General features: G+C 44.2%; 1 protein-coding gene across 7 annotated transcripts in view; it reads right to left on the reverse strand.

Annotated features, from left to right (window-relative positions):
* Positions 1 to 12,871, reverse strand: part of SWT1 (SWT1 RNA endoribonuclease homolog) — a 793,385-nt gene that overhangs the window by 460,743 nt on the left and 319,771 nt on the right. For all 7 annotated transcript variants that reach the window (XM_069232008.1, XM_069232009.1, XM_069232010.1 and 4 more), the window contains one exon: positions 12,177 to 12,270. In XM_069232008.1, the coding sequence (XP_069088109.1) occupies positions 12,177 to 12,270 (94 nt within the window). The remainder of the gene's footprint in view (positions 1 to 12,176; positions 12,271 to 12,871) is intronic.

Raw genomic sequence — 12,871 nt, forward strand, 5'->3', positions numbered from 1 at the left:
GCTGCCCCCAATGGAACTTCAGGTCCCACTGCAGAGCCCCCATATGCCATCTGGCATGTTCGACCAGTAGGATGCAGGAGGCCATGAGGCCCAGCAGTCTCACAGCCATTCTCACCAAAATCCAGGATAGAGGCTGAAGCATCGGAATCATAGCCAAATATCCTGGACTCGGTTTTCGGGAAGATAAACCAGAAACTTCACCATGTCCAGAACAGCTCTGACGAAAGGGAGCATCTGAGAGGGAGTCAGGTGTGACTTCGTCAGGTTTATAGTGAACCCCAGTGAATGCAGGAGGTTTGCCGTAGTCTGGAGGTGGAAGACGACAGCCTGGGGCGAGTTCGCCTTCAACAGCCAGTCGTCGAGGTAGGAGAAGACTGAAACTCCTAATCTGCGCAGATGAGCTGCAACCATTACCTTCGTGAACACCTGAAGGAGCGCTGGTAAGGCCGCAGGTGAGCATGGTGAACTGAAAGTGCTTGTGACCTATCACGAATCGCAAGTAACGTCTGTGGGCCGGCAGAACAGGAATGTGGAAATAGGTGTCCTACAAGTCCAATGCAACCATCCAGTCTCTATAGTCCGGGGCAGACAGGACCTGAGCTAGAGTGAGCATTCTGAACTTCTCCTTCTTGAGGAAGAGATTGAGAGACCTGAGATCTAAGATAGGGCGAAGGCCCTTGTCTTTTTTGGGCACCAGAAAGTAGTAGGAATACCAACCACAACCTACTTTTGGCACAGGGATCCTCTCTATGGCTCCCTTGGCTCCACTTCACAAAGAAGTGCCAAATGATCCTCCGACAGATGATCTATGATGGTGGCATGGCCGGAGGGGTAGTCTCGAAGGGGAGGCAGTAGCCCCTTTGGATAAATTGCAACACTCACCTCTCCGTGGTGACAGATTCCCAAAAGGGCCATCCTTTCCTTTGTCCAGTTTCACACTTGAGCAGGGACCATGGGTGTCTGGACTGTTGCAAACTGGATTATGCAAGGAGGGGCAAAATTTGCCCTTTACAGCGTACTGGTGGCATAGAAAAGCTACCCCTCCCAAGCCATTTAACACTTATTTCTAAGGGAGAGGGTGTTCCTGCCCTATCAAACAGGAAATCCTTTTTTCTGCCTTCCTCTGCCAGAGCTGGCCAAGCAGCAAGAGGGAAGAAATCTGTCTGAGGGGTGGCAGCCTGGAAAACCCAGGAAGACTAGTAGGTGCAATGCTGGGGGTCCTTCCAAGGAGCCCCCACAGTGCATGGAATCATACAACCAATACTGGCAACAGTATTGGGGAATGATTCCAACATCTTTGATACGGAGTTACCATAATGTAGATGAACACAAGTGACCTGTGTCCAGTACACGGGTAAGATGGCTTTAGAGCACTTACGAAGTCCAGTGGAATGGAGCTGAGTTTGTAGGGGCACCTCTGCTCATGAAGGGGTGCCCTCATACACAGGTACTTGTACCCTACCCTCTAGGCTAGGAGGGCCTACCATAGAAGTGAGTTACAGTGACCAGTAGTGAAAGGGTGCATGCACCTTTTCACGCACACTGCAATGGCACACCTGCAGACACCTTTTGCATGGACTCCCATGGGTGGCACAATATATGCTGCAGCCCATGGTGAACCCCTGGTGCTCCAATGCCCTGGGTACCTGAGTACCATATACTAGGGACTTACAAGGGGCACCAGTATGCCAATTGTGAGGTGTGCAAAATCCTAGGCGACCAAATTTAGAGGGAGAGAGCACAATCACTGGAGTCCTGGCTAGCAGGATCCCAGTGAAAACAGTGAAAGCATACCGAAAGCAGGCAAAAAGTGGGGGTAACCATGCCAAAAAGAGGATACCTTTCTACACAGTGCATGACTTCAGGTTGTGGTCGTGCTCCAGACACCAAAGACAGACGACATGCAAATCCGTCACCGACATCATTCAGTTTAAAACCGGCCTTCCGGGACATCCCTCGACGCATCCAAACCTCGTCAAAAAGAATTCAACAAAAATGTTGCAGTTAGTCAAACAATGACTAAGTACAACCACGCGGCCATCACAGCGACCATGACACCACTGACGCACGTGGAGTCGACCGACATCACCTGACGGCGTGCAGGGGTACTGCTCGAAGAAAGATCTCCTGATCCAGTCTGACGTCTGGGGAAATTCTAAGGTAAGGAATCCATTTCGAGGAGATCGTGAGGTATTCGCAAATATGTGCAACAAACGGAGTTCTCTGATTGGCTGGCTACAACCTGACCAGAAAGTTGCAGCCGCCATTTTGTATACCAGGACACGGTCACTGGGGCTGAAAAAGTGGGTTTAGAAATTGAAATAATAGGTCAAAGTGCAGTTAGTCTGACCCCTGGGCCATAATATAGAAGTTGTTTGTAGGTAAGGTTAATATGTAAAAAAAAAAAAAAAAAACTTTTTGGGACGCCACACAATTTTGGGAAAGGCGAGAGTTATAGTTACCTCAGGGCACGAGTTTTAGTTACTTGAAAGAACTCTAACTTTGTACGAATAAATTCAGGACTTAACTATAACGTCACTGTAATATATATATATATATATATATATATATATGGAAAATGTCACTTACCCAGTGTACATCTATTTGTGGCATGTTCCGCTGCAGATTCACATGCTATGCATAGGTCCTCCCATCTAGTGTTGGGCTCGGAGTGTTACAAGTTGTTTTTCTTCGAAGAAGTCTTTTCGAGTCACTGGGCCGAGTGACTCCTCCTTTTCGGCTCCATTGCGCATGGGCATCGACTCCATCTTAGATTGTTTTCCCGCAGAGGGTAAGGTAGGAGTGACAGAGTGTAAAGAAAGAGATGTCCATGCAATGGAATAGAGATATATATACACATATGTACAAATTTAAATGCAACTTCAACGGCTACAGGCTCCCGGGGAGGAGGGAGGGTGCATGTGAATCTGCAGCGGAACATGCCACGAACAGATGTACACTGGGTAAGTGACATTTTCCGTTCAATGGCATGTGTAGCTGCAGATAAACATGCTATGCATAGACTACAAAGCAGTTCTCCTCCCATAAGCGGTGGTCAGCCTGTAGGAGTTGAAGTTGTTTGAAATAGTGTTCTTAGTACAGCCTGGCCTACTGTGGCTTGTTGTGTTGCTAACACATCTACACAGTAATGCGTGGTAAATGTATGGAGTGTTGACCAAGTGGCTGCTTTACAGATTTCTGTCATTGGTATATTTCCTAGAAATGCCATTGTTGCTCCTTTCTGTCTGGTGGAGTGTGCTTTTGGTGTTACTAATAGCTGTCTTTTAGCCTTTAGGTAACAGGTTTGGATGCACTTTACTATCCATCTGGCTATGCCTTGTTTTGAGATAGGATTACCAGTATGGGGTTTTTGGAATGCGACAAACAGCTGTTTAGTCTTTCTAATGATTTTGTTATGTCAATGTAATACATTAAACCTCTTTTAATGTCTAATGTATGGAGCGCTCTTTCTGCTACTGAGTCTGGCTGTGGGAAGAAGACTGGAAGTTCCACTGTTTGATTTAAATGAAACGGTGAGATGACTTTAGGCTGGAATTTTGGGTTTGTGCGAAGTACAACCTTATATTTGTGTACTTGTATAAAGGGTTGTTCAATAGTGAATGCTTGTATTTCACTAACTCTTCGTAATTAAGAGATTGCAACGAGGAATGCTACTTTCCATGTTAGAAATTGAATTTGACAAGAACGCCTGGGTTCTAACGGTGGACCCATGAGCCGTGTGAGTACAATATTGAGATTCCATGAAGGTACTGGTGGTGTTCTTGGAGGTATGATACGTTTTAGACCTTCCATGAAGGCTTTGATGACAGGCACTCTAAATAGAGACTGGTTTTGTATATTTTGTAAATAGGCTGAAATAGCTGTGAGATGTCTCTTAATGGATGAGAAAGCTAATTTTGCTTTCTGTAGATGAAGTAAATAACTTACAATGTCTTGTATGGATGCGGCAAGAGGTGATATGTGTTTGGATTGGCAGTAAAAGACAAACCTTTTCCATTTGTTTGCATAGCAATGCCTGGTAGTGGGTTTTCTTGCTTGTTTAATTACTTCCATACATTCTGATGGAAGATGTAGATATCCAAACTCTAAGACTTCAGGAGCCAGATTGCTAGATTGAGTATTTCTGGATTGGGGTGCCTGATCAGTTGTTTGTTTTGTGTCAACAGATCCAGCCTGTTTGGCAGTTTGATGTGTGGTACTAGTGACAGGTCTAACAATGTTGTGTACCATGGTTGACGTGCCCACGTTGGTGCTATAAGTATGAGTTTGAGTTTGTTTTGACGCAGTTTGTTGACCAGAAATGGAATGAACAGGAGAGGGGGAAAAGCGTAAGCAAATATCCCTGACCAGTTGATCCATAGAGCATTGCCCTTGGATAGAGGGTGTGGGTACCTGGATACGAAGTTTTGGCATTTTGCGTCCTGGCTGGTGGCGAATAGATCTATGTCTGGTGTTCCCCACTGGCGAAAGTACTTGTGAAGTACTTGGGGGTGAATTTCCCACTCCTGTGTTTGCTGATGATCCCGGCTGACACCGTCTGCTAATTGATTGTGAACCCCTGGAATATACTGTGCTACAGGGTGAATGTTTTTGTTAATTGGCCAATGCCAAAGTTTTTGTGCTAGAAGATAAAGTTGTGATGAGTGGGTTCCTCCTTGTTTGTTCAGGTAGTACATTGTCGTCATATTTTCTGTTTTGATGAGAATGTGCTTGTGAATAAGAAGAGGTTGAAAGGCTTTTAGTGCTAGGATTTATGTGAAGTTGTTTTTGTTTGGTATCCCATTGTCCCTGAATGTTGTGATTGTTGAGATGTGCTCCCCATCCAATCATTGATGCATCTGCTGTAAGAATGGCGTGAGGCCCAGGGTCTTGAAATGGCCGCCCTTTGTTTAAATTTGTGGAATTCCACAACTGAAGCTGTGTGTTTGGCGGTCTATCAACACTAGATCTTGAAAATGACCATGTGCCTGTGACCATTGTTTTGCAAGGCTGCTGTAAGGGCTGCATGTTTAGTCTTGTGTTTGGGACAATGGCGATGCATGATGCTATCATGCCCAACAGTTTCATGACAAATTTGGCAGTGTACTGTTGGTTTGGCTGGATTTGTGGTAATATGTTGTGGATTGATTGTACCCTTTGTGGACTTGGGCTTGCAAATGCTCTTTGGGTGTTTAATGTGGCTCCTAAATACTGTTGAACTTGCGCTGGTTGTAGGTGTGATTTTTGGTTGTTTATTGAGAACCCTAGTGTCTGTAGGGTGTTTATTACATAACGTGTATGATATTGGCATTGTGTTTGACTGTTGGCTTTTATTAGCCAGTCGTCGAGATATGGAAAGACATGGATATGTTGTCTTCTTATGTCTACGGCAAGGCATTTTGTAAATACTCTGAGAGCTGTTGTTATCCCGAAAGGTAACACTTTGAAATGGTAATGTTTTCCTTGTATTACAAATCTGAGATATTTTCTGGGTGCTGGATAGATGGGTATGTGAAAATACGCATCTTTTAGATCCAGTGTTGCCATAAAATCTTGTTGTTGTAACAATGGGACTACATCCTGTAGTGTTACCATGTGAAAGTGTTCTGACAGGATGCAAAGATTGAGGGTTCTGAGATCTAATATTGGTCTTAAGGTTCCGTCTTTTTTGGGGATGAGGAAATACAATGAGTAAACTCCTGTTCCTATTTGATCTTGTGGCACAAGCTCTATCGCTTGTTTGAGTAATAGAGATTTTACTTCTTCTTGCAACATGGTGATATGTTGGGTGGAGAGTTTGTGTGGTTTTGGTGGAATATTTGGGGAAATTTGTGCCAATTCTATGCAATAATCATTGCGGATAATAGATAATACCCAGTTGTCTGTTGTAATGGGTAGCCAATTGGTGTGGAACCTTTGCAGTCTTCCCTCCACAGGTGAGGTGTGAGCTGGGAAGAGATTGAGTAAGTCACTGCTTTGGCTGCTGTGAGGCTTGCTTGGTTGATTGATATTTTCCCCGCCTCTGGGGTATTGCCTTTAAACCCACCTCTTTGATATTGAGGTTGGTAGGTTGATTTTGTTTGTGAGATGAATGCCTCAGGTGTTTGTTTTTCTTCAAAGAAGTCTTTTCGAGTCACAAGATCGAGGGACTCCTCCCCTTTCGGCTCCATTGCGCATGGGCGTCAACTCCATCTTAGATTGTTTTACCCGCAGAGGGTGAGGTAGGAGTTGTGTATTATAGTAATAGTGCCCATGCAATGGAGTAAATATGTATGTACATAATGTGGTTTAAAGCGATATATTTACAAATTTACAAATGTTCAAGATCAACTTCAAACGGCTACAGGCTCCCGGGGAGGCTGGTGGACGCATGTGAATCTGCAGCGTCTCATGCCACGAACAGATGTACACTGGGTAAGTGACATTTTCCGTTCGATGGCATGTGTAGCTGCAGATACACATGCTGTGCATAGACTAGTAAGCAGTTATCTCCCCAGAAGCGGTGGTCCAGCCTGTAGGAGTTGAAGTTGTTTGGAACAAAGTTCGTAGTACTGCTTGTCCTACTGTGGCTTGTTGTGCTGTTAACACATCCATGCAGTAGTGCTTGGTAAACGTATGAGGCGTAGACCATGTGGTTGCCTTACATATTTCAGTCATTGGAATGTTTCCTAGAAAGGCCATGGTAGCACCTTTCTTTCTAGTTGAGTGTGCCTTTGGTGTTATAGGCAGTTCTCTTTTTGCTTAGAGATAACAGGTTTTAATGCATTTAACTATCCATCTGGCAATGCCTTGTTTGGATATTGGATTCCCTGTATGAGGTTTTTGGAAAGCAACGAACAATTGTTTTGTTTTTCGAATTTGTTTTGTTCTGTCAATGTAGTACATTAACGCTCTTTTGATGTCTAATGTATGTAGTACTCTTTCAGCTACCGAATCTGGTTCTGGAAAGAACACTGGTAGTTCTACTGTTTGATTCAAGTGGAACGGTGATATGACTTTTGGTAAGAACTTAGGATTTGTTCGTAAAACTACTTTATGCTTGTGTATCTGAATAAAGGGTTCTTGTATGGTAAATGCTTGTATCTCACTTACTCTTCTTAGAGATGTGATGGCAATTAGAAATGCTACTTTCCATGTTAAGTATTGTATCTCACATGAGTGCATGGGTTCAAATGGTGGACCCATGAGCCGTGTTAAGACAATGTTAAGGTTCCACAAAGGAACTGGTGGCGTCCTTGGTGGGATAATTCTTTTCAGACCCTCCATAAAAGCCTTTATGACTGGGATCCTAAAAAGTGATGTAGAGTGCGAAATTTGCAGATAAGCTGAAAATGCGGTGAGATGTATTTTAATGGATGAAAAGGCTAGCTTTGACTTTTGTAAGTGCAGTAGGTAGCTGACAATGTCTTTAGCAGATGCGTGTAAGGGTTGCATTTGTTTATCATGGCAGTAATGAACAAATCTTTTCCACTTATTTGCATAGCAATGTCTTGTGGTTAGTTTCCTTGCCTGTTTTATGACCTCCATACATTCTTGTGTGAGGTGTAGATGTCCGAATTCTAAGACTTCAGGAGCCAGATTGCTAGGTTCAGCGATGCTGGATTTGGGTGTCTGATCTGTTGTTTGTGTTGAGTTAACAGATCTGGCCTGTTTGGTAGTTTGACATGCGGTACTACTGATAGGTCTAAAAGTGTTGTATACCAAGGTTGCCTTGCCCAAGTTGGTGCTATTAGTATGAGTTTGAGTTTGTTTTGAGTCAATTTGTTTACTAGATATGGAAGGAGTCGGAGAGGGGGAAAAGCGTATGCAAATATCCCTGACCAACTCATCCATAACGCATTGCCCTGAGACTGAGCCTGTGGGTACCTGGATGCGAAGTTTTGGCATTTTGCGTTTTCTTTTGTTGCAAATAGGTCTATTTGTGGTGTTCCCCATTTTTGGAAGTAAGTGTTTAGTATTTGGGGGTGAATCTCCCAATCGTGGATCTGTTGGTGATCCCGAGAGAGATTGTCTGCTAACTGATTCTGAATCCCTGGAATAAACTGCGCTATTAGGCGAATATGGTTGTGAATTGCCCAATGCCATATTCTTTGTGCCAGGAGACACAACTGTGTCGAGTGTGTTCCTCCTTGTTTGTTCAGATAATACATTGTTGTCATGTTATCTGTTTTGACAAGAATGTGTTTGTGGCTTATTATAGGTTGAAATGCTTTCAACGCTAGAAATACTGCCAGTAGTTCTAAGTGATTTATGTGAAACTGTCTCTGCTGAGTGTCCCATTGTCCTTGGATGCTGTGTTGGTTGAGGTGTGCTCCCCACCCTATCATGGAGGCATCTGTCGTTATTACATATTGAGGCACTGGGTCTTGGAAAGGCCGCCCTTGGTTTAAATTTATAATGTTCCACCATTGAAGCGAGGTGTATGTTTGGCGGTCTATCAACACTAGATCTTGAAGTTGACCCTGTGCCTCTGACCATTGTGATGCTAGGCACTGTTGTAAGGGCAGCATGTGCAATCTTGCGTTTGGGACAATGGCTATGCATGAGGACATCATGCCTAGTAGTTTCATCACCATCTTCACTTGTATGTTTTGTTTTGGGTACATGGCCTGTATTACATTGTGAAATGCTTGTACCCTCTGTGGACTTGGAGTGGCAATCCCTTTTGTTGTGTTGATTGTTGCCCCTAAGTATTGCTGTGTTTGACACGGCTGCAGGTGTGACTTGTTGTAGTTTAGTGAGAAACCTAGTTTGTGGATGGTTTCTATGACATACTTTGTGTGTTGTGAACACTGTTCTTGCGTGTTGGTTTTGATTAACCAATCGTCTAGGTACGGGAGCACATGTATTTGCTGCCTTCTGATATGAGCTGCTACTACTGCCAGACATTTTGTAAAAACTCTTGGCGCAGTTGTTATCCCGAATGGCAACACTTTGAATTGGTAATGTACCCCTTGGAATACAATCCTTAAGTACTTTCTGTGTGAAGGATGTATCGGTATATGGAAGAATGCATCCTTTAGGTCTAGTGTTGTCATGTAGTCTTGTTGTTTGAGCAATGGGATTACGTCCTGCAGTGTCACCATGTGAAAGTGATCTGATTTGATGTAGATATTTAATGTTCTGAGATCTAATATATGTCTTAGAGTTTTGTCTTTTTTGGGTATGAGAAAGTACAGCGAGTAAACTCCTGTTCCTCTCTGATGAATTGGTACCAGTTCTATTGCATCTTTTTGTAACAACGCTTGGACCTCCAGTTGTAGAAGATCCATGTGTTGTTTTGACATATTGTGAGTTTTCGGTGGGACATTTGGAGGGAATTTTAGAAATTGTATGCAATAACCATGCTGGATAATTGCTAGGACTCAAGTGTCTGTTGTTATCTCCTCCCATTGTTTGTAGAACTTGGTTAGTCTCCCCACCACTGGTGGTATGTGTTGGGGATTTGTGATGTCAAAGTCACTGCTTGTTCTGTGGAGTTTTGGGACTTTGGAACTTTCCTCTACTTTTTGGGAACTGTACCCCTCTATAGTGTCCCCGAAAACTTCCCCGCTGATATTGGCTCTGATAAGTGGGCCTTGTTTGTGAGGTTGTGGGTTCTGTGCTTTGTCCTCGAAACCCCCCTCGAAACAGTGATTTACGAAATGTGCCTCTGCTCTGTGGGGAGTAGAGTGCGCCCATGGCTTTGGCCGTATCTGTGTCTTTTTTGAGTTTTTCGATAGTAGTGTCCACCTCCGGCCCAAACAACTGCTGTCCGTTAAATGGCATATTCAGCACAGTTTGTTGTATTTCCGGCTTGAATCCTGATGTACGCAGCCATGCGTGTCTCCTTATGGTCATTGCTGTATTTACTGTCCTAGCAGCTGTATCCGCTGCATCCATTGCAGAGCGTATTTGATTGCTCGAAACGCTCTGTCCTTCCACCACTTGTTGTGCCCTTTTTTGGAACTCTTTGGGCAAGTGTTCAATTAAATGTTGCATTTCGTCCCAATGAGCCCTATCATATCTCGCCAGCAATGCCTGTGAGTTGGCAATGCGCCATTGGTTGGCTGCTTGTGCTGCAACCCTTTTCCCCGCAGCATCGAACTTGCGACTCTCCTTGTCTGGAGGTGGTGCGTCTCCTGAGGTGTGTGAGTTCGCTCTCTTGCGAGCTGCCCCTACTACCACAGAGTCTGGTGTTAATTGCTGCGTGATGTATACAGGGACTGTTGGTGGCGGCTTGTATTTCTTCTCCACCCTTGGAGTTATGGCCCTGCCGTTCACAGGCTCCTGAAACACCTGTTTGGAGTGTTTTAGCATTCCAGGTAGCATAGGGAGACTCTGGTACTGGCTATGTGTGGATGATAGTGTGTTAAATAAAAAGTCATCCTCGATAGGCTCTGCATGCAGGGTGACATTATGAAACGCCGCTGCTCTTGACACCACCTGTGTGTATGCTGTACTGTCCTCAGGTGGTGACGGTCTCGCTGGATAACAGTCTGGGCTGTTATCCGATACTGGCTCATCATAAAGATCCCATGCGTCGGGATCATCCTGACTCATTCCAGTATGAGTTGGAGACTGCATCAGTGGTGGAGTGGCTATCGGTGATGGTTGTGCTGAGCGTGGTGGAGATGGTGGCGGGGTTACTTGACTTGCCACCTTTGCCTGTGGCTGCTTGTCTTTCTCTTAGAAGGCAAGTCTTCTTTTCTTCCGAATTGGGGGAAGAGTACTTATCTTCCCTGTGTCTTTTTGGATGTGGAGCCTTTTTTGAGTGTAATCTGGCTCCATTGACTCTAGTTCTTGTCCGAACCTTTGTCCTTGCATTTGTGAGGACAGTCCCTGTTCCTCTGTGTAGGAACTTGATTTCGGTTCCGAGGCCGGATGTTTCGGTATGGAAACTTTTTCGGCAGTCTTTTTCGGCTCCGACGCCACTTTTTTAATTTTCGGCGTTCCGGTCTCTTGATGCCGACTCTATTTGGTGCCGCCCTCTCGGTGCCGAAATTGCTCTGACCCGCTTTCTCGGGGTCGAGTTTGCTCTGTGCCGGTATCTCGACTGGAGTCGGATGCCTTCGACACATGCGTGCCCTTTTTCGGTGCCGATGGTCAGTCACCTACTTTCCGGGTTAAGTCATGGCCTGCTGGCGGTGGCGTCCCCTGGGCTTTAGTGGAATTTCCGTGTGTTTTGTGTGTCGACGTCTTACTCACGGTTTTCGGCGTCTTTTCGGGATCGACCCCGTCCGAGTCCGAATCCTCAATGGAGAAGGTTTCTTCTTCCTCCTCCAAGTGTCTTTGTCCTGTCGGCGCCGACGCCATTTGTAGTCTTCTCGCTCTTCGGTCTCTTAATGTCTTCCTCGACCGAAACGCTCGACAGGCTTCACAAGTATCTTCTTTGTGTTCTGGAGACAAACACAAGTTACAGACCAGATGCTGATCTGTATAAGGATACTTGTTGTGACATTTGGGGCAGAACCGGAATGGGGTCCGTTCCATTAGCCTTGAAGATGCACGTGGTCGGGCCGACCAGGCCCCGCCGGGGAATCGAAAATCCCGAAGGGCCACTGGAGCTCTTCAAAATTCGGTGTCAATCTGTTGTAAATAACCCGATACCGAACGCAAACAATACCGTCGAATTTTCTGAGATTCTAACTATCTTTCCGAACCGAAACGCGGAGCGAAAAGGAACACGTCCGAACCCGATGGCGGAAAGAAAACAATCTAAGATGGAGTCGACGCCCATGCACAATGGAGCCGAAAGGGGAGGAGTCCCTCGATCTCGTGACTCGAAAAGACTTCTTCGAAGAAAAACAAGTTGTAACACTCCGAGCCCAACACTAGATGGCGGGATGTGCACAGCATGTGTATCTGCAGCTACACATGCCATTGAACATATATATATATATATATATAAATAATTTATAAAGTGCTCTGGGGTCCCCACATAGGGAGTTTGAGGAGGATCCCCTGGAAGAGAAGAGAGTAGTTTTGAGTTGAAGTGATGTTATAAATAAACAGATTGCATGATATTTGCCTTTATTGTCTTGAATAAAATTAGGACTGTCTTTCACAACTGTCTAGGAGAATACGCAATTATCTTTAGCTGGCAAAACTTGCATATTTATACATTATAGGCATAAATCAACAATCTGAAAATATGTGCCATATTGCGTATTTTATTCAGAATATATCTGACTTACGAGCACAGCAGAAGGCTTCTACTGGGATACAATTTCTGAAACTGTATGCAGCAATGCAGAACTCTGTCATCATTATTTTCGGCATTCAAGCCATCTGCAAATAGAGCAAATTACATTATCAATGGATCCAAAGATGGCACTTATTACACCAAAATAGAGAATATCACACAAACTTTAATAGAGTCATGTAGATCTCCATGTAGAAAACAATAAGTACATGGTCTGGAAAACAAAAGCACACACATGCTTCCTCGTTTCGAAAAAGGCACCGTTTTACAGAAAGCAATTCCTTTGCTACTTAAACATAAACAAACTCTTGTGGACAGTTTCAATCACTTTTTAGATACTGAGATTTTTTTATTTATTTCTGGCTTGGATTATATACAATAAAGTCTATGGTCAAATCAATTCTAAGCAAACAAATAGATCTCTCAGTGCAATGTCTGTCAATTGCATCAATGGAAAAAAACAGTCAGGAATGCCCGTTTACAGTACAAACGGTTCAGAAGCAAGAAAATCTGATTTTGTGAATGGGAAGGGGTCCCAAAAATTAGTTATTTGAGACACACCGTGTCCTAGTAAGGAAAATGGGTTGCATATAAAATAAATTTCTCTATTTTAAATAATTCATAGACATGGTTGCCTGCTGATAACGGCAGTCGTCCATACCTGTTACTGCTGTGATTCCCAGTGGG

This window comes from Pleurodeles waltl, chromosome 4_2 (genome assembly GCF_031143425.1).
Source record: "Pleurodeles waltl isolate 20211129_DDA chromosome 4_2, aPleWal1.hap1.20221129, whole genome shotgun sequence".
NCBI classification, from domain to species: domain Eukaryota; kingdom Metazoa; phylum Chordata; class Amphibia; order Caudata; family Salamandridae; genus Pleurodeles; species Pleurodeles waltl.